This window comes from Enhydra lutris, unplaced genomic scaffold (assembly GCF_002288905.1).
Source record: "Enhydra lutris kenyoni isolate GAN:26980312 unplaced genomic scaffold, ASM228890v2 scaffoldscaffold25, whole genome shotgun sequence".
NCBI lineage: Eukaryota > Metazoa > Chordata > Mammalia > Carnivora > Mustelidae > Enhydra > Enhydra lutris.
In genome coordinates, this window is record NW_019154109.1 from 27,563,060 (window position 1) to 27,587,782 (window position 24,723).

At 41.7% G+C, this 24,723-nt stretch overlaps 2 protein-coding genes across 2 annotated transcripts in view; both read right to left on the reverse strand.

Moving 5' to 3' along the window:
* Positions 1-10,357, reverse strand: part of LOC111151136 (activating transcription factor 6) — a 212,434-nt gene extending 202,077 nt beyond the window's left edge. The window contains exon 1 of the mRNA XM_022508923.1: positions 10,246-10,357. Coding sequence (XP_022364631.1) covers positions 10,246-10,297 — 52 coding nt within the window. The 5' untranslated portion in view covers positions 10,298-10,357. The remainder of the gene's footprint in view (positions 1-10,245) is intronic.
* Positions 10,358-18,449: 8,092 nt separating this feature from the next.
* Positions 18,450-24,471, reverse strand: LOC111151026 (dual specificity phosphatase 12). The gene is made up of 6 exons (XM_022508732.1): positions 24,116-24,471; positions 22,987-23,100; positions 22,780-22,898; positions 22,272-22,368; positions 21,585-21,771; positions 18,450-18,850 (listed from the first exon to the last, which is right to left on the reverse strand). Exons 1-6 carry the CDS (start codon positions 24,457-24,459, stop codon positions 18,689-18,691), a joined length of 1,023 nt encoding a protein of 340 aa, XP_022364440.1. The 5' UTR covers positions 24,460-24,471; the 3' UTR covers positions 18,450-18,688.
* Positions 24,472-24,723: the final 252 nt, after the last annotated feature.

Sequence of the window (24,723 nt, forward strand, 5' to 3'; positions counted from 1 at the left end):
TGCGGCTCTATGTGTCAGCATCTGTGGCAATGTGCCTGGTAGCCAAGTACACGGGATGGTGTGAGAGAGGGGTCTGTCCAGCGTCAGTGGCAGCATGCCCAGGCTCCCAAGGAAATGGGGCAGTAGGAAGGAGAACAAAGCAGTAGACGGAAGAGGCAGCCTGAGTGTTTAAAAGCATAATGACACTGGACAAACACCTAGTCAATTGAGCAAATCAAATATATCTAAAATACCTGAAGCCAGGTTTCTCACTGTCTAAGAAAGGATGCACAACATGGAAAGGAAAGCACCTAAAAGAACCCTAAGATGTTGGACTGGCATTGGAAGTATTGATATGAGCCCACTTCTAAAAATTATATGTACACAGAAGAGTTACAGATGTCTGTATACGTGTGTATATAGATACAAACACATACGTGTCCTAGTTCTGTGGGCTCAAAGGTTCTAGTAACAGTGATATCCCAGTAGCAGTGAAAATACTGTGTGCTCTAATCTTGGATACTAACTGCCATCCTCTACTAAATGAAAGTCCATTAAAGAGCTCCTTGGAGAACTGGCTGATTCCAGAGCTGAAGCAGGGAAAGTGCAAGATAAGAATGGAAAATCTTCTTGTGCCAGAAAATAAGGAAATTCTGAGAGAATGATTGGAATATGTCAGAAGAATAAAAGAGCTGATATGGGGGGCGCCTGGGTGGCTCAGTGGGTTAAGCCTCTGCCTTCAGCTCAGGTCGTGATCTCAGGGTCCTGGGATAGAGTCCCACATCAGGCTCCCCCCTCTCTCTCTGCCTGCCTCTTGGCCTACTTGTGATTTCTCTCTCTGTCAAATAAATAAATAAAATCTTAAAAAAAAAAAAAAGAGCTGATATGAATGAATTCCCACTGGTCAAACTGGGGAAAACCTAAGCATTGAAATAAAATGGGAGTACCAGATTTTAACCCACTGAATCAAACAGGAGTCAGTGGGTCTATAATGAAATAAATACATATATACACACATACACAGAGAAAGCTCTTTCTTACAGTACAATGTCAACTAATAAATGCAGACAGAATGACAGAGATAATCATCATTTGGCATTAGAGCAGTAGTTGATACACACAGGAACTATCAGTGGAGGCTGGGGGTGGTGGGTGGAGGTTTAACAAGGAATAGGACATTGGTGTGATGTCAGATTATCTCCCCCAAAACAGGAATCAAATACAAAAGGGAAACAGTGACTTTACAGTGGTAAAACCTGCCAGATATGATTAAGATGAACCTCATCTTGGGACAGGGCAACATAGTGTGCCTCCAAGTGATTCACTGAGAACAGCACAGTAGGATTTCTCTGGCATTCCTGCCATGGATGCGTGGCCTGATTCTGGTCATAAGGAAACCACAGATAGAGCCGGGTTTAGGGTCATCTTAGAGAATAAAAGAACTGTGTTCTTTAAGGCTGTCAAGGACACAAGAGACAGAAAAACACTAAGAAACCATTCCAGACTGGAGGACATTAAGACCTGACAAGTAAAAGTGATGTTTGTTTGCAGGTAGGACTCTCGTCGAGAAAGGAAAAAGAGCCATTAAGACAGATGACAAAATCTGAATGGCGTCTGTGAGACGGATGGTAACATGTCAGTGTTTATTTCCTGAATGGAAGGGGACATGGTAGTAACACAGAAGTATCCTTGCTTTGCAAGAGGGGATACATACTGTAGTATTTAAAGATAATGGGTCAACACATCTCTCTTTCTCACGCTAATGAAAGAGAAATGAGGTAAATGCAATAAAATTTAACAGGGAACCTCTGTGAAGGGTATGCAACTGTTTTCTTTAGTTTTGAAAGCAGTTCAAAATTTAAACATCTAAATAAAAAATATGTGTGGGGTGCCTAGATGGCTCAGTCGGTTAAGTGTCTGCCTTCAGCACAGGTCATGATCCCAGGGTCCTGGAACCAAGCCCTGCATTGGGCTCCCTGCTCACTAGGGAGCCTGCTTCTCCCTCTCCCTGCTGCTCTGGCTCCTTGTGCACGCTCTCTCTCTGGCAAATAAATAAATACAACCTTTAAAAATAAATAAATAAATAAATGTCCAACTCTTGATTTCAGCTGAGGTTGTGATCTCCAGGTTGTGAGATCAAGCCCCATGTCAAGACCCACATCAGCCTCTGTGCTCAGCGCGGAGTCTGCTTGTCCCTCTCCCTCCCCTGACTTGCACTCCTATGTGTACTCTTGCTCTCTCTCAAATAAATAAGTAAAATCTTTAAAAAAATAAGTCTGCAAAATCTTTTTGGTAACTTGAAATTTTGATGTTTACTAAGATAACTTAAATGATGGGTATTTGTTGACTAGCTAGATCACTTCCAAATAAAATAAAATACTGAAACATTAATTACTGAACATAGGTTTATTGGCTTTTGCTCGGCGGGGAGTCTGCTGGAAATTCTCTCAACTTCTCCCTCTGCCCATCCCCATTCACGTGTGTTCTGACTCTTTTCTAAAAAAATAAAATTAAAAAAAATGTACGTGTATATACATCTGTATATGTGGATATATTTGTATATCTCCATAACCCAACCACTGTCATTGCCTCCACTGCCACCACTGCAATTCTCTTGGATTGCTACAGTAGCCTCCAAATGTTCTCCCTGCTTCCGCCCTTGCCCGTCCTTCAGTCTATTTTCAACAGAGCAGCTAAAGTGAGACTATAAAAACACAGGATGTTATTGGGAATCAGGATTTTCACAGAAAAGAAATGTAACCCAGCAGTGAATGCTTTGTCCAGTCGGGCACTCCTGGATTCCCTGGACATAAGTTCTCCCAATAAACCTCTATCTCAGGAAAAAAAGAGAAAAAGAAAAAAAAAAATGTAAGCATATAATGTGAGAAGGTGAGAAAGAACCCTGTGGTACCGGCTTTGACCTGTAGGTATTAGTATGAATTCATGCTGTTTAAAAATACCTATTTCCTCGTTCTCGGGAAGTAAATGATGAAATGTTTAGGAGTTTCGTATTATCTGTAGCCTACTTTCAGATGATGAAAGAGGAGGGAAGTTTGGGTAATACTGAATGGGGCAGAATGCTAACAGTTGGTCAATCTAGATGAGGGAAATACAGGGTATCCTGTAGTGATCTTCTCATTCGCTGAGGTCTTTTAACAAAAACCTCGGTGGTTTAAAAACAACTGAAAGTAGGTTAGTAACGTGTATCTACCGAACATTCAGGGCTGGTCCCCTCTAAAGCCTCTCTAAAGTCCACTGTCTAGTCTGAGTCCTCTTTGCCAGTCTCACGTAACGAATATTTAGATGTCCCTTTGCAGTAGTAAACTATGGGAGCTATTACTTTTAACTTTCTCAGCAAGCTTTCCCACCTGACCTTAACCATGTATTCATTTACTTCCTCTCAGTTTAGTAAGATGAGAAATGGCCACCAGGTTTACCAAAATGGAAGTGAGTGGTGACCTTCAAGCCGCTTTGGTGGAGGGGTGGATCGCGGCTGCTCAATGACAATGAGACAGGAGAAACTGGAGTGAGTGAACATGGTTTTATTTTTGCTCTTAAGAATTGTGCTGTAGGGGCACCTGGGTGGCTCAGGGGGTAAAAGCCTCTGCCTTCGGCTCAGGTCATGATCTCAGGGTCATGGGATCAAGCCCCACGTCGGGTTCTCTGCTCAGCAGGGAGCCTGCTTCCCTCTCTCTCTCTCTGCCTGCTGCCTCTCTGTCAAATAAATAAACAAAATCTTAAAAAAAAAAAAAAAAAAGAATTGTGCTGTAAAATAAAGAGAAATGTAGTAGTAGCTACAGGAGAAGTAACACCCAAAGGAAGTTTGAAGGTTTTCTCTTGACTCTGAACAGGAGCAACAACCACATGTTTATTGACCAGTGGAGATGACCTAGCAGACAGGAAAGTGATGCTCTCCAGGGAACAGAAGTAAGAAGTGCTGCACAACACTCTTGACTAAGGAGGAGGGATCTACAGCACTAGGGGCTCCAGCGAGAAGCCACCAGTTCCCAACAAGAGAAGGTGAATATGTTGGTAAGTGGTGGATGAGGCAGTGGGAGACTGTGGTAGCTCTCTTCCAATTCAAAGGAAGGGGGAGGGGGTGAAAGCGGTTTGAAGAGAGAAGGAAGTTGATACAAACAACCATCGAAGTGGGAGAATGAGAGGCCCAGGCAAATATGACCTGCCAGGCAACACCTGAAGGCCTGTTTCAGGTTACTGTCATCAATCTGTTAGATTTAACCAAGCTCGTGGCTCATCCAAGAGAGGACTACAAAACGAGAGAGAGACAAGGTACTGTGAGTGTGAGCGAGGGAAGCTGCCGTGAGTGCCGATGGAACTGAACTGGGTACGGGGGAAGTGAGGACATGGAGAAAATGGGGAACAGGGAAAAGATGGCAGCGTCTCAGCAGCACTGCAGGGACTGATGGAAGCAAAAGGGAGTGAGCTGGTAAGACAGGAGGTGGTGGTCAGAGTGGGGGCTGTTGAAACTGAAAGGTTATCAGCACTGACAGGGTTTCAGCTTGCGACCAGGGAAGTAAATGGCTGAGACAGGGCGGAAGGCCAGACCACTGGTGGAGAGGAGGCCAAAGACATGAGAGGTCATGGTATTTGAAGTATCCTCTGTGTATCTGAAATCAGCCAAGGAAGGAATGTTGGAGAAAAGTGACAGTAAGCTAAGAGCTAGAATTTCTCAACAGTGAGGGAGAACGAACCAGGAAAGAGCAGACGACTGACTGTAACAGGGATGGGTGGCACAGCATGTCGTGAAAATGTGAGACTCAAACTGGATGTTTCTTAGGGAGGATGAAAGGAGAATGAGCTGAAAGTAGCAGTGAAAAACAAGAAAGCTGGGGCGCCTGGGTGGCTCAGTAGGTTAAGCCTCTGCCTTTGGCTCAAGTCATGATCTCAGGGTCCGGGGACTGAGCCCCGCATCAGGCTCTCTGCTCAGCAGGGAGCCTGCGTCCCCCTCTTTCTCTGCCTGCCTCTCTGCCTACTTGTGATATCTATCAAATAAAATCTTAAAAAAGAAAGAAAGAAAGAAAGAAAGAAAGAAAGAAAGAAAGAAAAAAACAAGAAAGTTAACTATATCCCACCTTTAGAGGCCCAAATGGCAAAAAGGATATGAGGATCAAAATGGCCGCCATTCACCAAGCCTTCGGAGAAAGCAGCAGCCACCAGGGGAGTCAGGCTGCAGTCAGTGCCAGAAGGCCAACTTTTACAGGAGAGACTGAAGATATAAAAGAAACTACAGAAGCAGATAGAAGCTTCTGATCTTGGTACATTTACCTTCCATGTGGCAAAAGATCGTTTCTATACGAAGTTGAGACAGGGAGGAAGGAAAGGAGAGGAAAGACTTGCAGGTGACAAATAAGCATTTGAACACATGTTCCACATCACAGGTTATCAGGGCACTGCAAATTAAAACAAAAATGAGGGGGGCGCCTGGGTGGCTCAGTCTGTTAGGTGTCTGCCTTCAGCTCAGGTCCTGATCCCAGAGTCCTGGGACGGAGCCCCAGGACCCAGCCCCCTGCTCACTAGGGAGCCTGCTTCTCCCTCTCCCTCTACCTGCAGCTCCTACTTGTGTGCTGTCCCTCTGGCTCTCTCTCTCTCTAGTCAAATAAATTAATAAAATCTTAAAACAAACAAAACCCAACAAGGTGGCATGCCTGGGTGGCTCAGTCGGTTGGGCGAAGGACTGATTTCAGTCATGATCTCAGGGTCATGAGACTGAGTCCCGTGTGGGGCTTCGGTCTCAATGGGGAGTCTACTGAAGATTCTCTCTCCCTCTCTCCTCCCCACTCCACTCACACACGCGCTCTCTAAAATAAACAAATCTTAAAAAAAAAAAAAAAAACAGACCAACAACACTTATTGGAATGGCTCAAATCCAAACACTGGCAACATCAAATGCTGGTGAGGATATGGAGCAACAAGAACATTCATTCACTGCTAATGGGAAAGCAAAACAGTACAACCATTTAGGAAAACAGTTTGGAACTTTCTTTCAAAACTAAATATGCTCTTACCATACGATACAGCAATTATGCTTCTTGGTATTTACCCAAATGATTTGAACACATGTCCACACAAAAAGCTGCACATGAACATGGCAGCTTTATGTGTAGCTGCCAGTATTTTAAAGCAACCAAGAGATCCTTCGGTATATACACACATAAACACACTGCGTTGTGTTGCCCCCTCCATTTACATGCCATGCCCCACCCCCCCGCCCGTGACTGCAGCTAGAGACAGGGTGATCTTTAGGAGGTAAACAAGATTAAATGACAATGTAAGATTCGGGCCCTATATTACGCTAAGCAAAGTAAGTCAGAAAGACAAGTATAAGATCTCTCTGATATGAGGAATTTGATGGGGGGAGGGGAGGGGGGCCGTGGGGAGTAGGAAGGGAAAAAATGAAACAAAATGGGATCCGGAGGGAGATAATCCATGAGAGACTCTTAATCTCAGGAAACAAACTGAGGCTCACCGGGGGTGGGAGCAGGGATAGGGTGGCTGGGTGATGGACATTGGGGAGGGTATGTGCTATGGTGAGTGCTGTGAAATGTGTAAGCCTGATGACTCAAGACCTGTACCCCTGGGGCAAATAATACATTATATGTTAATTAAAAAAAAAAAAAAAAGAGTGGGGCCCTAATCAGATAGGACTGTTGCCTTACAGGAGGAGGGAGAGAGATACCCTTCCCCACCCCCTTCTCCTCTCCTCCTCTCTCTCCCTTCACTCCTCTCCCCTCTCTTCCACCTCTCATGCCTCTGCCTTGTGAAGACACAGTGAAAAGGCAGCCGGCCACAAGTCAGGAAGAGAGCCTTCACCAGAACTTAGACCATACTGGCACCTGATCTCAGACTTCTAGCCTTCAGAACTGTCAGAAAATAAATTTCTGTTGTTTAAACCACCCAGTCCACGGTAATTTGTTATGGCAGGCCGAGAGACTAATACACTGTAGTACATCCATACAACGGAACAATATACAGTGCTTTAAAAAAAAAAAAAAAGCCATCAAGCCATGAAAAATCATAGACGGATCTTAAATGCATGTTGCTAAGTGGAAAAAGCTACCTACTGTATGATTCCAACTATATGACATTCTGGAAAAGGCAAAACTAGGCAGACTAGGTAGAGGGCCCAGGAGGAGAGAGGGAGGGATGAACAGGTACAGCACAGGGGATTTTTTAGATACAAGAACTATTCTGTGAGATACTGTATATACATGATGTTAGGTATCTGTCAAAACCCACAAAATGTTCAACACAGAAGGAATATTAACATAAACTATGGACTTTAGTTAATCATATTGGAACAATAATGGTTGAACTGTAAAAATTTACTACATTAATGCAAGATGTTACCAGTAAGGAAAATGGCAAGGAGGGTATAAATAGAACTCCATGTTCTGTGTGCTCCATTATTCTGTAAATCTAAAACTGTACTAAAAAGAAACTTATTAAGTATTAAAAATAATTATATGAAATTCAGGAGGCGCCTCCCTGCCTCAGCCAGCAGACCTTGTGACTCTTGATCCCAGAGTTCAAGCCCCACGTTGAAAGTAGAAATTACTTAAAAATAAGTTTAAAAATCTTAAAACAGAATAAAATAAAGTAATTACATGAAATTCAGAGTTCAGTGTCATAAATAAGATTGTGTGGGAACACAGTCATACTCATCTCCATGTTCAGCCGACACAGCCTATGGCTGCTTCTGCACCGTAACAGCAGAGGTGAGTAGCTGCAACAGAGACCACAGAACCACAAAGCCTAAAAAACTTACTATCCAGACCTCTACACAAAATGTTTGCAGGCCATTGCTCTAAATGTCACTACCCAAGTTAGAGGGAAAAAGCCCCTCCCACCATAGGCTGTTCTGAGCTAATAATCACTTTATTTAATTATTCAAAGTTATGAGAGTGACAAGTACTAATTACATACTCTAAGTTTTTAAATATCACTGGCCACCTTCTAATATTAGAAAAAAAAAAATCAGGGGCGTCTGGGTGGCTCAGTAGGTTAAGGATCTGCGTTGGGCTCAGCCATGATCCCCAGGGTGCTGGGATGGAGCTCCATATCAGGCTCCCTGCTCTACAGGAGCCTGCTTCTCCCTCTCCCTTCTCCCTCTCCCTGCCACTCCCCTGCTTGTACTCTCTCTCTCTATTAAATAAATAAATAAAATCTTAAAAAAAAAAAATCAGATAAATCAGTGACGTCTTTGGATACTCAAAATGGCAATTCCCAGAAAACGAATCCATATTCTACTGAAAAACAGCAGCAAGACGGTAGTGTTTCACTTTAGTGCCTGTGAAATCGATCCTACTTACTGACTACCTAACAAATCAGAATTAAAGTGTGCAACCAGGAGAAGACTGTCAACAGTCTGAAAAGAGAAGCCTGGAAAACAATGGGAAATGAACACATTCTGGGAGGAGCAGGGCAGGATACCTGAGTTAACTCAGTGAAATGACTACAAAGAACTGAATGCTCTGTCAAGGAACACTAGGACTACATGTCAATTATTCATCAATTTATCGGGTTAATCAGGAAAATGCAGCCTGAGTATCAAAAGACAAAATAATGCTTCAAGAAAGTGCCCCACAGTTGCAGTTTAAGAAATATCATGAGGGGCGCCTGGGTGGCTCAGTGGGTTAAAGCCTCTGCCTTCGGCTCAGGTCATGGTCCCAGGGTTCTGGGATCGAGCCCCACATGGGGCTCTCTGGTCGGCAGGAAGCCTGCTTCCTCCTCTCTCTCTGTGCCTGTTTCTCGGCCTGCTTGTGATCTCTGTCTGTTGAATAAATAAATAAAATCTTAAAAAAAAAAAAAAGAAATACCATGAAAATGTAAGAGCTGACTAGCTGAGAAAAAAACCGTAACCACCTGACACTTTAAAGTAGATTTATTAATAACTGGCGGGGGGGGGAAGTCCTGGGAAGAATCACATCTGCAGAAATAATTAAGGAAAGCATTACGGAATAATGACTAAGAGCACAGGTTCTGGAGGTAGACAAACTGGTTCTGATCCTGCCTGTGCCCCTCACAGGCTAGAAGACTGACCACTCTCCCTCAGCCTCAGTTTTCTCATCTATAAATTAGTAATAACTTCTTGCGCTGTTGAGAGGATTAAAGAAGATAATGCATGTAGAAGCTCTGCAGCACACCTGACACAAATGAAGTCCTGGATAAAGGGTAATCACCATTACCACTATATGTGGCACAGAAAAACACACTTGAAATTGACAGTCTACAGTCTTTCCAACAACTGCTAGGAAATCCACCAAGGACTGAAATAAATTTCTCATGTCACATAATTTTAGAAAAGTTCTGTCCTTAGAAAGTCAAACGAGGACTTCAGGTCAATAAATAGAATTGAGACTGCACTTTGCTTCTCAGAATGATGGTCCAAGGGCGAAAGCTGAGCATCAGTCTGGGTCATTCCGCCAAGTTCCAAAGTAGGTGAATGGCATAGGCTCAACTACAGGCCCACTCGACCTATGCAATCCCAAATTCTCACTGAAGCTCGAGACCAGCATTAGTATTACGTCCCACAACAAAGAGAAGAATAAAAGGTTCCTCTAAACACCTAGATGAGGAAGTTTCCCCACTCTGATTCCCACTGCATTGCCTTCCACTCTTCCTGATCATAAAGCCAAACAAAAATACACGAGGCAAAATTAAAAACAACAACGACAACAACAACAACTAGAGCTGTCTCTGGAAGGCAGTAAGGATTACATCAGTTTTCAAGCGTTAGGTCTAGGTAGTCGGGGCCCAAGGTCTGGCGCTTTGGTTCTCTGCCAAAATGGACATCAGCCTGGACCAGCAGTGGCAGCTGCGACACGAAGATCACTGTATACACTCCCATTCTCTCCCACGAACACACTCCCGACAGACACACTTCGCGGCAATCACCGCCCACATCCCACACCGAGAAAACAGCTTAGAGCCTTCGGGTGGTCACAGTCCTCCTGCCCTCTGCTTCTTACCTACGCCCTTTTCAGCCCCACACAATGATCACCTCGTACTTTTCCAGCGGAAACGCTGAAAAACGATAATAATTCCAATCAGGCAACATTTCACGCTCGCTGTTACCCGGGCAGAAACCGACGGGTTCGGCGAGACCCTTCCAGGGAGGACCGCGGACGGAAGCGACAGGCGAGCCCCGGCTCCCGGGACAGAGTTCGCCCACACCTGCCTCCACAAATGCGCGTCAGGAGGAAGAACCCCACGGCCGGCAGCGGCACGTTCGCAGCTGCCACTCACCCCAATCCTCCTCGGCTCGGTGAGAGAGGCCCGGGCTGAGAGGCGACTCCATGGTGCCGGCAACGCCAGCCGGCTCCCGCAAGCCCCACGCTCCGGCGGCCTGGAACTCGGTGACTGAGATCCCGTACGGCGGCGCCCGGCGGACAAAATACCGCCCACCGCGCTGCCGACGGTGGCCGAGGGAGGACAAAGTGCCTCGACCGTCCGGGCACTTGGGCGGATCAGAAAGGAGGAGCGTGAGACACTGATGAGCTCGTTTAAACAAATGTCCGAGTAAATACTTCCCTGTAGGACTTTTCGGCACTTTCTGTCCCGCTGGTTTAAGGAAAAAAAGAGAGAGAGAGAGAAAGACAGACACAAAAACACTACATTGGTTAAACAGAATGTACTGATAATATTAAAAAAAGAAAAGTAAGAGCCCTTTCTGAACATGCTGGATATCTTTCTTAATACCACAGCGTAGCTCTCGCAGAACAAAATCAGAGCCCGAGAAAGTGGATTCGATTTAATTTCAGAATCGCTTGCTATCAATGTAAAAACTGCCCGTACACACGAGCGTGTGGAAGAAAAGCTCTCGTGCCGCGCTCGTCAGACGCCCGTCTTCGCAAGCACCGCACCTGAGGTAAACACCGGGACCGCGCACTGTGTAGTTCTAGAAAGCCTACTTTTATTTAAACAGATTTAAGCGAGGCGAATATAAACGATGAACTCCCCGGGCTCAGACCGATCTCCTAGATTTGCGTTTCCAAATCGTAACGGGTGGAAATCCGGGCGAGCGTACCCCAGGCAACCTACAATAAGGAAATTCCCGATCTCTTTGTTACTAAAACTTAAGATTCCGTTTTGTTTAGAAGAAATTCACATCACGAGCTCCGACTGAAAATCTGAACCGAGTTTGACACAACAGCGTCCAGACCGCTGTGTGACAGCCTTTCTCTTCGCGGCTTTTCAGCGGCGAGCGTGTCAAATGCCCTGAGAACACGTATCGCTTTAGGACCAAGCGGAGTCTTTCCCACAGTTACTGAACCAAACAAGCGCTTCCCAGAATCCACCCAAGTCCTCGTGGCTGGAGGTTTACTCCTGATTGCATAATCCGCAGTGGTCAGTGCCGCCCTGGGACCCAGAGCCAGAAAAAAACAAAAACAACACAAACCTCCGCATGCTCTCTTTTACCGTCAGGTAGCTAACCAGTTTTCAGGTCCGGTGAAATATGCATCAGTTCTGTTCTTAACTGCAAATCCAAAACTGACAAAGATAGAACCAGCGAGAGTCTTCTTTCCGTATCCACCAGGTACCTCAGTGCTTTTTTTTTTAAATCACCATGACTGAACTCCTGCCAGTTTTGATTTTTTTAATTTTTGAAAATTTTATTTTTATCCCCAAAGTGCAGATAATGAAACAAGCATTTGCATACCTATCACCAAAAATTAACAAATATTAACGTTTTCCATTTTTGTTTCAGGTTTTTCATAATATAAGAAATTAAACATTGCAGATAAGACCCAAGTCTGCTTTTCCCCCTGCTTCATTTCCCTCCCTCCACATAGATGGCTTCTATGACGCACACTGAGTGTTGGGTTGGGTTTTTAAATTTACATAAATGTGTCATCCTCGTGTTCTCCAAATCACTTTTCTTATCCAACATTACTTTTTGATTATCTATTCAGGTTTTAACTGTTAGACACGGTATTTCCTTGAAAATACATACATATATATGTGTGTGTATATATATATATATACATCCAATATATCCATATATATATATACACAATTCAAATGTCCATTAGTAGGGAAATACATATGTATACCTATATGTGTATGTGTGTATGTATGTATATATATATATATATATATATATATAACTTGCAACTTCTTTCATACATATATATGTATATATACATATATGTGTATGTGTGTATATATATATATATATATATAACTCACAATTTCTCCTTTCATTTCTCTACTAATGGACATTTGGATTGTTTTAAATTTTTACTGTTACATATGCCTTTGTATGAGTCTCTGTGCATATAAGCAAGAATGTCTTTAAGATATATGCTGGGTCATAGAATAGGAATGTTAATATTTGCCAGATTATACCATTTTACATCCTTGCTAGCAGCGATGAGTTATTTGCTCCACATTCTGACCAACACTAGATTTGGTCACTTTCACATTTTTTGCCCCTGTGAAGGGTGTGACCATAATTTACATTTCCCTGACAATTAAGGAGATGGTGCATCTTTTCGTCTTTGTTAAACCTTACTTACTCTTCTGTGAATCGTCTATTCTTACAAAATTTCCTATTGCATTTCCTTTCTCTGATGATACCCACACCTTTAGCTAGCCTACTGTCTTCATTTAACAGATACATATATTGCAAATACATTCTCCCAAGTTGCACTTGTCTTTTTTAAGGGGTTTGTCTTTTAGGTTTTAATTTCAATGTAGTCAAATTTACAGGTCTTCTGTTTATGATCTGTGGCATTTGTAACTTGCTTAAAACTCCTTCCCTCTCCTGAGGTCATAGAGATTTTTTTATTTTCCTTGAATATTTTTATAGTTTTGTTTTTCACATTCTTCCTCCCCCCCCCCATCTGGTTATTGCTTAGGTATAGTAACACTATTGATTTTTATACAGCAATCTTGTATCCAAAAACTTGCTGAATTGTGTGACTGTAATATTTTGTCTGTAAATTCTATAGGATTTTCTATGTAGAAAAATTCGCATGAGAATACTGACATTTTAAAATTTATTTTAACACTGTAACCATTTTAAAATTAATCTTTTTAAGATTTTTTTATTTATTTATTTGACGGAGATCACAAGTAGGCAGAGAGGTAGGCAGAGAGGGAAGGGGGAAGCAGGCTCCCTGCTGAGCAGAGAGCCTGATGTGGGGATCAATCCCAGGACCCTGAGATCATGACCTGAGCCGAAGGCAGAGGCTTTAACCCACTGAGCCACCCAGGCGCCCCTAAAATTAATCTTTAATGTGGAAAATTTCAAACACACACAAGAGACAAACTAACCAATCCTCTTGTTCCTAGCACCTAACTTCAACAATTTGCCATTCTTGTTTTATCTACTTTCTCTCCCCACAACAATTTTATTTTTTGTTTTGGTTTGTTTTTTCCCCCTGGAGTGTTTTTTAAACATCTTTAAAAATATTTTCTTTATCTGTTTATTTATTTAGAAAAAGAGAGCATAAGCAGGGGGAGGAGCAGAGGGAGAGGGAGAGAGAGAATTTCCAGCGCTCTCCACTAAGGGTGGAGCCGGACGCAGGGCTGGATCCCACCACCCTGAGATCATGACCTGAGCTGAAATCAAGAGTTGGACACTGAACCGACTGAGCCACCCAGGCGCCCCATCCCCTGGAGTATTTTAAAGCAAATCCCAGGTATCATGTTATTTCACCTAAAAATACTTCAATATGTATCCTGACAAAGATTTTTCCAATTTTTTAAAAAAATAGCTACAATACCATTATGATACCCACCAAAAATAATTCCTTAATATCATCTCATACCCATTCCACACTCAATTTTCTCCCCAAAATGCCTTTCTACAGCTGGTTTGCTCAAATCAGGATCATCGGGGTGCATATGGTTCATGGGACAGTCCCCTCTTCCCCTTGTCACCCTATGCCCTTTGTTAAAGGATCTGTCATTTGTGCTGTAGAATTTCCTACTGCTCAGGGTCTTCATGGTGATTTGTTCCTGTAAACTGCCAGTTAAATGTAAACTTGACTAGATGGTTTTTGTTTCGTTTGTTTTCACAGGAACGTTTCTTACGAACTTCCTTGCATCATACAAGGAGGCACCTAATTTCTAAATATCCCCCTTTTAGAGATGTCAACACCGATCAGTGATTTCTGTTTTTTTCCTAAGGCTTAAACCTTTTCCCCTTCTTACTTTATTGCAATAGCAAGGACCTCTGGTACCACACTGAAGGTAGATGCACAAGTATACATCTTTTACCTTGTTCCCAACTTTAATGTGAAAGTTTTTAAAAGTTTTACTATTGATAAGATTTTTCCTGTAGTATTTCAGTGCAAGGAAAATTTCAATTTTCATCCAGAAATTCGCTGTGGTTGTTGTAGTTTTTATACACACTCTGGTCATATACTCCTTCCATTCTGGTTACTGTGTGTGTGTGTGTGTGTGTGTGTTTGTGTGTGTGTGTGTGTGTGTGTTTAATGATAAATGTCAAATGTTATTGAATCTTCTTTCTTTATTACCTTGCTTTCAACTTAAACCCTTGGAAGCGAAGTGAAATTTGAAAGAGAGTTTTGCCTAGAGACATAAAGGAGGCCCTTGCCTAGATCCACACTTCAGAGGACTCGACTCTGGCATCTGGCAGTGTCTCTTCCCACAGGGTAAGAATCCATGGTGCCAAGGGGATATGCCCAACCAGAACACATGCCTCCTTCTAGATATGCCTCTCGTGCCTGAATAGCTCCATGCCTGTTTCTAAAGTTTGCTCAGGCCTCTGACTTCCCAAGGGCGAACTGTGCCAATGCCATATGCCAGGAGTACAAGACTAAGTTCAGAAATGTGAGGTGGGCAGTTCACGTATGCATATGCACCAGGCATGTGGATGAACCCCAGGGTGGGGAAAGGGGCCGACTCTGCAGGTCGCTCTGCAGGTTGGGAGCCAACTACATTGTCACATTGTCGGGAACTCCCTAAAGTCAGAGAATTTTAAACTCAAACCTTGTCTCCCAGATTTTCATGAAGTTACGTTTGTCAAGATAAGAGAATGACACATTTTATTTAATAGTTTGGTAGCTGGATTTATAACTTTCAAGTACTAAGACAAGTAGCATCTAGGCCTCAATTTGCAGAATTCTGCAAGTGCTAGGGGGGCACCTGACCAGTATATTTACAACTTGGTTAAAAATTGCATTTCACCAGTACTTTTATATTTCACAATCTCACATTTTGAGTATGACATCTTTTCTATTGTCCTAAACAGGGAACTCAAACCTAGAATACGGAGTTGAAAGCTCAGATTTTGGAATAAGCCAAATCTTGATTCTAATCTAGGTTCAACCATTTGCCAGCAATAGGACTTTGATGAAGTGGCTTAATCTTTCTAAGCCTCAGTTTCCCCAGTAAAATGGGAATAATGGGATCTATCCTGCATAGCATTGCGGGATTAGATAAAACACATTAAATGGGGGTGCCTGGGTGGCTCAGAGGGTTAAAGCCTCTGCCTTCGGCGCAGGTCATGATCCCAGAGTCCTGGGATCAATTTCCACATCGGGCTCTCTGCTCGGAGGGGAAACTGCTTCCCTTCCTCTCTCTCTGCCTGCCTTTCTGCTTACTTGTGATCTCTGTCAAATAAATAAATAAAATCTTTAAAAAAAAAAACAACACATTAAATGCACAGTGACTAGCACATGGTAAATTCTCAATAAATTGCAGCTATTTTAAGGAACCGTGTTAAATGCTACTAGCTAGGTACTGTTTTACGTTCTGTACCTGCATTGTATCATTAAAATCCCCACAACCGGGGCACCTGGGTGGCTCAGTGGGTTAAAGCCTCTGCCTTTGGCTCAGGTCATGATCCCAGAGTCCTGGGATCAAGCCCCGCATCGGGCTCTCTGCTCGGCGGGGAGCCTGCTTCCTCCTCTCTCTCTGCCTGCCTCTCTGTCTACTTGTGATCTCTGTCAAATAAATAAATTAAAAAATTAAAAAAAAAATCCCCACAACTGCCCGGACTGGATATAATTATTATCTCCCTTTTATACAAGTGTTTTATTTAAGGCTTATATAAATGACCTTTAAAACAACCCTACTAAAAGGGCGGAGCAGTAGAACATACATTACTCCCTTTTCATGAAGGAGATGCCTGACCCTCAGCTTGCAGAAGACCTTCCAGGCAGCTAGAGACAGGTGGGGCCGGAAGGATCAGAGCCCAGGCAGACTTGTACTTCAGTACTATCTTAACTGCACCTGAAACACCACCTATGAAACAAAGTTCATATCACTCTTTTGGACAAATGTGTAAACCCATTTGTTGTAAATTGATGTTCTTAAATATTAAAAAGGGTTCCACTTGTTTGTTTTTTAAGATTTTGTTTCTTCTTCATAATGGATTTTCTATTTACCATTTCTATTTACTATTTACCAAGTAAAATATTTTTTTAAAGATTTTATTTATTTATTTGACAGAGAGAAATCACAAGTAGGCAGAGAGGCAGGCAGAGAGAGAGGAGGAAGCAGGCTCCCTGCTGAGCAGAAAGCCCGATGTGGGGCTTGAACCCAGGACCTGGGATCATGACCCGAGCTGAAGGCAGAGGCTTAACCCACTGAGCCACCCAGGCGCCCCACCAAGTAAAATATTAATGGAGTTTAAATTGGGAATTGTTACTTAGTGGATGTTTCACAAAATTTCAAAATTTACATAAAGAAAAGTCAATTTCCCCAAACTCGTTTTCCACTGTCAAATACCAATTATCTTTCAAAAAGGGAATCTTGTCAGAGTACCTGGGTGGCTCAGTCAGTTAAGGATCCGCCTTTGGCTCAGGTCATGATCCCAGGGTCCTGGGATTGAGCCCACATGGGGCTCCCTGCTCAGCAGAGTCTGCTTCTCCCTCTGCCCTTCACCACCCCCACCCCCCACGTGCCTGTGCACGTGCATGCTGGGTGCACTCTCTCTCAAATAAACAAAAATCTTTAAAAAAAAAAAAAAAAGTACCCTCTCTCCCAGCCAGAATATAAATTATTAAGACAGGTTTTGGGGTGCCTGGATGGCTTAGCCAGTTAAGTGTCTGCCTTTGGCTCAGGTTGTGATCCCAGGGTCGTGGGATCAAGTCCCCCTTGGGCTCCCTGATCCTTCATCTGCCTCTGCCTCTCTCTCATGAATAAATGAATAAAATCTTTAAAAAGAGAGGGGTTTTATCTAGTTTGTTCACTGCATCACCTAGAATCTGCACATAGGTGCTCAGTAAATACTTACTGAATTGAGAATTGCAAATTCAGATAAAATCTATGTAATTTTCTGCGTTAGATGCTAGTGTAGATAGCCATACAAAACTCTCGCTACTCAGTTCTGCACCTACAAAAGGCACAATTCATATGGTTCAGCCTAATTGTTTTTAAAAAGCTTGTAGAGTACATTATGAAGCAAAGTGAACAGATATTACAAAAGCTAAGAAAGAAATGGAGAAATTTTTTCTCATAAGAAAAATCATTTTATGAAGTTACCAAAGGCTTCAGGCCCTATGCTAAGATGTTCTCAAGAATCACCTATAACACTCCCAACATTTCAAAAATAAACTAGGTAGGGCACCTGGGTGTCTCAGTTGGTTAATCTCAGGTCATGATCTTAGGGTCATGAGATCCTTCTGGGGAACTGGGCTCTGGGACCTGTGCCCGGTGCGGAGCTTGCTTTGATTCTCTCTCCCTCTCCCTCTGCCCCTCCCCACCTCCCCAGTGGCTCTGGCACTCTCCCTCTGTAAAAATAAATAAATAAATAAATAAAATTTAGGTATTTTTTTAAGAGGTTCATTTTCACTCTTTCCATTTAAAACTACTCCCATTTTGGTGTTATAGACATATTCACATGTAAATATGCAAAGTGGCTTAAGAACATGGACTATATTTCTCTTTACTAGCTAATTCTGATTTCATGTAAATGTTCAAATATCTAATTAGGTCCAATTCTAATTATTAGTAGTGAGTAAAATAAACTCCATTTTCCAAAGAGATGTTAAAAAGCTAATATGGACACAGTACCTTTTCCAATTCTCCAACCTATCAGGCTAAAAAAGTAATTGATATATAGTTATTCCACATGTATTTTCCTTATCATTAGAAACATACCTAACATTAATACATTTTAAGTAGATTACTTCAAAATGTATCTTAAACATGCTTTTCTAAAAATTTACATAATTGGGATTCCTAAAGATTAACAGGAAAAGCTTATTTTAGTCAAGGTTTTACTAATAGCCTTTCCTTCTACACTTCCAAGAAAAATCCAGACATATGTAGATTTACTAATGTCCCTTAAAGAGAAATAGTTTTGAATTATGTCCAAACAAATCTGCTTTACATTTCTAGAAATAAAAATCTATTTAAACATGATAATTTCCAATTTTTATAAATAATTTTGTCTATCCAGACCTTAATATCACATAACTAAACACTCCAAAAATCAGAACTCTCGAAAATAAATGAAACAAAGAACATGGGTTATAGAAAATTTTAATATCAAATAAAGTACAATTTACATGATTAAAAGTTTTGATTTGCAAATAAAGTATTCTGCTTAAATAGTGTAGGAGACTAACAAATAACAGAGCACAGTTTCCATGTCACATCAAATGAAATGCTGATGGCCTATAAACTAGACAATCTGCCACAAATGATAGTAAGCAAGGGAAGCAGGTATCAGCAAATTTCTTTCCAAGCTATCAAAAATGTCACAAGTTCATGTTTTTCTTGTTTGTGATCCCAAAACTGGCAGCATCTTCATTTCATCGACTCTATTCTTATGTATTTGAAAAGCAGGTGTTATCCATCGACCACATGAGCACTGTTCACCGTACCAATTGAAAGAACCCAACTTGGCATTGCATTTGGGGCAAAGAAGCTGAAATAAAGGAACTGTGTTACTTCATTCACTCACTTCTATCTAAGACAAATAATTATTACTGGCAATAGAAGATATAAAAACAGGTAAGACACAGTCCGTTAAGCACCGTACTCTTGATTCGGGCTCAGGTCAGGATCTCAGGGTCCTGAAATCAAGCCCCACCTTGGGCTCCGTACTCAGCAGGGAGTCTGCATCTCTCCTCCCTTTTCTCTGCCCCTCCCCCTTTCTCCTTAATAACACAAACAAATGAAACAAAATAAAAACCAGGTTAAGATATGGCTCCTAGCTTCCAGGAGTTTATGATCAAATCAGCAAGGTAAAATGCAATGGCAATTTATCAAAACAGATAGTGGACTATGATAATCGTGTAAGAAGCATGTTGTATCCTGGGAGTCTGGAGAAAGACCAGATTAATCTGGTCTTTATGCCCCAGTATGAGGGCAGAAAGGTTGAGATAGGACCCAAGATTTCAGGAAGTGGCATGTGTGCCTTTTAAATCAATCTGCAGTTTAATATTTCAAACTAAGATCATCATGACTAAAGAACAGGAAAGTATGTGAGGAGTCTCATGTCAATATCAGTATTGAGATTGACAGCAGGTAGGTTAGGCCTCAGATTCACGGCTTTTTAACGACTAAGCCACCCAGGCATCCCTGATTCACAGCTTTTTAAAAACAAACTGATACTCCAGTAAAATAGATTAATTAAAAAAAAAAAACCTTTAGCACGTCAATTATATTTTATGTATTTAGAGCATTATTTTTTAAATTTAGCTGGTTATTTTGTGCATGATCTGAGTCAGGGAGTCTTATTTTTAATCTTAAATGATACAAGCTCTGGACATAAAACTCAGAAACCAAATTTGATTACAGAAGTATCTTGAATTTTTTTTTTTAAAGATTTTATTTATTTATTTCACAGACAGAGATCACAAGTAGGCAGAGAGGCAGGCAGAGAGAGAGTTTGAAGCAGGCTCCCTGCCGAGCAGAGAGCCGGAGCAGAGAGCCAGATGCGGGACTCGATCCCAGGACTCTGGATCATGACCTGAGCCCAAGGCAGAGGTTTTAACCCACTGAGTCACCCAGGTGCCCCAGTATCTTAAATTTCAATATGACAAAATATACCACAAACCTGAGATAAGCGACAGGAGAAAATATTCGCAATATGTTAGAGGAATCATTAACATCTAAACTATATAAAGAGCTCCTATAAATCAATAAGAAAAAGGCAAAATCCATAGAAAAATGGACCAAGGATGTAAAGAAAATGTACAGAAAAGCTGTAAATAGCTGATAAGTATATAACAATATTGGTCCTCAGTAGTAGTCATGGAAATTCAAATGATGACATTTTAAGATGAATATTTTTCATCTCTCAGATTGACAAAACGTTACCAGTTTTATAATATCCACTATGCCAAGAGTATTGGAAAATGGGTACATGCAATCAATGCTAGTGAAAAGCCAAGTTGTATAAGCATTTTTATTGTCAGGGTGGAATATTAGCAATATTTAAGACGTACACACTCCACAAGCCAGGGATTCCACTTTCAGGTCTACAGGAAAATTCAAATAAGTGTACAGAGAAGTATGCACAAATGTGATATAGTATCTTCCACAAAAATGCCTCCATATTATATGTTTTCTAGGCTAATTAAGAGCAGTGAGCCAAAAGCACAAGCCACAGGAGAAAAAAAGAAAGAAAAAGCCAAACAGATAAAGTGGATTTCAAAATTAAAACCCCAGTGCTGCAAATGATACCCCCACAAGCGGGAAGTGACGGCAACGGGTCTAGCGCTTATTTTGGGAATGGTGAAAACAATGATGTTGCAAAAATTCTGTGAACATTCTAAAAACCACTGAACTGTATACTTTAAATGGCAAATTATACAGTAAGTGGCTTATATCTCAATAAGCAGAATTGTCTGAAAACATGGGTTTGAATATAAGGTATCTCTTTCTAAGCAAGATACTAACATAAACTAAGTTTCTTCACATATAAAACATGACTATGTATGTTTTACCTATTTGTATAGTTATTGTAGTCTTCAAGAGAAATATAGTGATTTTCATAAAATTTTCATTATACCAACTTTTATACAAACCATAAACCTTTATAATCACTAATTATATCTTAAATTATATTAATATATATAATGATATATATTAATATAATTAGATTATATTAATTATATCTTAGATTAAGAATATCTTTAAATTAAGTAAACCTAAAGAAGAAATGTGGCCATCTCAGAATACTCTCATGAGCTGCATTCTTAAGAATAAATAGGAAATGAAAATGAATCTCTTAGCAAACGTACTGAGCTGAAATATCAGGGAAAAGAGAGGAAACAAAAGAGAAAAAGAAAGAGAAGAAGGAAAGAAACTTTAAATGTAATCTTAAAATCTTCGACTTGCCCTACTTGTTACCAAATTTGATTTTGTTAAATACATTCTAATCAGCTTACGTTAGTCTTCTATTTGAAAAAATATAAATAGCCTTAAAAGGAATTCACATAGACCAATAGTTCTCAACCAAACATGGTTCACTACTTTAGATAGGCTGGATTTTTACTTAATTTATTTGATAGATTCTTATCTGCACTAGAAAGATATAATCTTCATAAGAAAATACTTATGATGGAATGAAACACCAGTTAAAATATGGTTGAGAGGGCAAGAAACAACAAAATATAGATGATACAGTGAAACTGCAGAAAATGTGTTCTCACCTGGCCATCCATCACGCCCAACAAAGAAGATTCCATCCACTGTACAGGTTCAATGAAATATGATGTACACTGAGCCTGACCCCCAGCGGTGAGCGTGAAAGATGGCGTCACTCTCTTGTGGGCAAAGGCTATGGGACCACTTCCTTCATTATGATCCAAAATGCTAGAACTTCGAAATAAAGATCGCCTGCAACCCCCAAACAAACAAAAACATTAATGACCTCCAAAAGGATGAAGAAACAGATGAATTGTGCAGCGTTGCTTAGCAAAATAAAAAAGGATTATGCTACTTTAATTTTCAATAACCTCTACAAGTAACCTGATTTACTTTCACTCTTAAGAATTTATATTCTTGTTTTTTTTTTTAAGATTTTATTCATTTGACAGAGAGAGAGATCACAAGTAGGCAGAGAGGCAGGCAGAGAGAGAGGGGGAAGCAGGCTCCCTGATGAGCAGAGAGCCTGATCCCAGGACCTGGGATCTTGACCTGGGCTGAAGGCAGAGGATTAACCCCCTGAGCCACCCAAGCGCCCCAAAATTTATATTCTTAAAAGTAGTTTTGAATTTGAAATTTTTATAATATTCAATTGAACAAATTCTTCCTACAGATTTTAAGAAAATGAAACTTTTAGTACATTTCAGCTCCTGATATAAGATAAAATCTCCAGAGGACAGAAAATATTTTACCTGCACTTTCTACATTTGTAGAGAATGCCGTCTTTCAATCCTTGTGAAATGGTGGTTGGGTCAACAGCAAAGAGTTCTTGAGGTAAGTTCTGTAATTCTACATGAGATAATTAAAATTTATCTATTTGTTGCAATCAGCTCTGCATTTTCAGACAAAATTCAGCTAATGTCAAATTGAGGCAAGAAATGCTAACCTCAGAAATTAAAAAAAATAAAAATAAAAAAATAAAAATCTCCAGCGTTGAGAAATCAGGGTGAGGTCAGAGAGCATTGTGAAGAAGCCCTTGGGCTCTGAGCACAGACTGCCTGAGTTCAAATCCCAGCCCACCACTTACAAACCATGTGACCTTGAACAAGTTACTTCTTGGTAAACCACCGTTTCAGAAGGAAGTAATAGCACCTGTCTCAAGGGATGACTGGAAAAGTAAGATAACACACTGGAAGCCTTTAGCATCAGAGTAAAGAGCATCTAAAAAGGGCCCAATAAGTACTAGTAATTATTACTTACCTGGATACTTTTCCGTAACCTTTTGTAAACGATATTGCTTATAAATTGCACTAGAAGTATCTACTTCATATCCCATTGCCTGGTATAATTTCAGTTGCCACTCAAATCCCTCATTCATCCTATAAGGACAAATATAAAGCTAAGTTTTCTTTAAATGGATAAAATCACTTCGAAAAACCAGAATTATTTCTTTAACAAAGAACTCACTTAGCCTCTGGTTTGATGGTCTGGAGATTTTCATAGGCTTTTTCAAAGGTAAACTGGTCAGTCTTCATCATAAAAGCAGTAATCACAGCCACACTACGACTAATTCCTGCATGACTGAAAAAGAGACCTTTAAAATAAAATAGCAAACAGCAGCAATTAAAAAAAAAAAAAAAAAAGCCCAGCTTCCCATAAATGGTAAAGTTCAGGTCCACTTCACGTCTGCTCCTTCTACCCAAATAAAAACACTTTGCCTCTGAAATGAATGACTCCTTTATTTATTTCCTTAATCTTTTTAAATTCTGAACCACGTAAATGTATTACCTTTTCAAAAATAATTACACTAATTAAAAAAATTTTATAATGGCTTTGGAAAAAAATCCAAAGCTCCCCTCTCTTGGCATTAAGGGGCCCAAAGATCTGGTCCCAGGCTTCTTTCCATTTTACCACTAGCTTATGTCCTGTATGTAAATATTTAAAACAAGTGCTGGCACGCAGTAAAAGGGCTGATTCAATAAATTTTAAACTCCAATAAATTACACTCCAATGCAACTAAAGAGGATTACTAAGAATTCCCAAATACCTATAAAGATTTTCTTTTACGCATTGCTATAACTTACTCCATCTCTCCCCTGGACATGGCTTAGGGCTCCTGCATGTCCTAACCAATTCTTCTCTCCCCATTTCCCTTCACCAACCATCCTCTGCCCCAAACAAAAACATTGAAAGTAATCTGCCTTTGCGGTGAAGTGTGAATAATCTTAATCTTTGTTAATATCTTTTACTGCACGACTGGCATCCTAATCTGCATTATAATCATCTGGGTAGGTGCGTGAAAAGCTTTCGACTCTTTTTAGGTCTAGGGACTTTGCCACCTATAAGTCCCCACTAAAAAGCAACTCGGGGTTGGGAGGGGCGGGGGCTGCAGAATGAATCAACGACGCAAGCATGAATAAAAGCAAGCACGCCCTCGGGGGCCTGCCACCTGCCCCTCCTCTCTCTCAGACACTCGCCAGCCGCGGAACGGTGGTCTGACAGCCCCTTCGTCCTCCCCTAGGGTCCTCGGAGGAAGGGGTGGCGGCGGCAGGCTGGAAGCAAAGCCGGGGGGCTGTCCCACGTGCGCGCCACTCACCAGTGCACCAACACGGCGCGGCCCTCGGCGCGGGCCTGGCTGATGAAGGCCACGCACCGGTCCAGATGGCTGAGTAGGTCAGTCTCGGGCTTGTCCAGCGCCCACACGAAGAGGCTCCGTAGACCCTCCATCCCAGCCCCCGACCTGAAGTCGGGCTCCTCCGAATCCACCGTCAGCACGGCCGTGATGCCCGCCTGCCTCAGGTGGTCCGGCTCCGCCACGGCCGCGGCTCCACCCAGGTACAGGCCCGGCCGTACCTCCAGCATCTGCCCGGCGGAGCTGGCGCAGCTCTGACCATGCACCAGCTGCTCGCAGCCATGGTTCCCTCCCTGAGCCTCCAACATGGCGGCCGCCGGGGCCGAGCTGGCAGGGGCCCTACCATCGAGTACTCAGACAGCTGGCTAGAACGCCCTTCCTCTGAGTCGAGCCGGCCTGAGATGCGCAGGGCTCCCTCGGAGGACCTCGGAGACTGTAGGAATGTGTACTACCTGGGGAGCCTTTAAACCCGTGTCTGGGCCCCAGCTCTTGCAACTCGGTGGTAGAGGATAAACCCCAAATACAGGGTTTTCCAGGCTTATAGTGCCGAGGCTTTACAGAAAGAGACAACA

Excerpts from the sequence above, each read along its gene's own strand:
- LOC111151026 (XM_022508732.1), bottom strand. The coding sequence starts at position 24,459 with ATGTTGGAGGCTCAGGGAGGGAACCATGGCTGCGAGCAGCTGGTGCAT. Across the intron at positions 22,899-22,986 it reads ACCATCAAACCAGAGGCTAA|GATGAATGAGGGATTTGAGT; the intron begins GTGAGTTCTTTG and ends TTGTCCTTATAG. Across the intron at positions 18,851-21,584 it reads TGGGCGTGATGGATGGCCAG|CTTCTTTGCCCCAAATGCAA; the intron begins GTGAGAACACAT and ends CCTTTATTTCAG.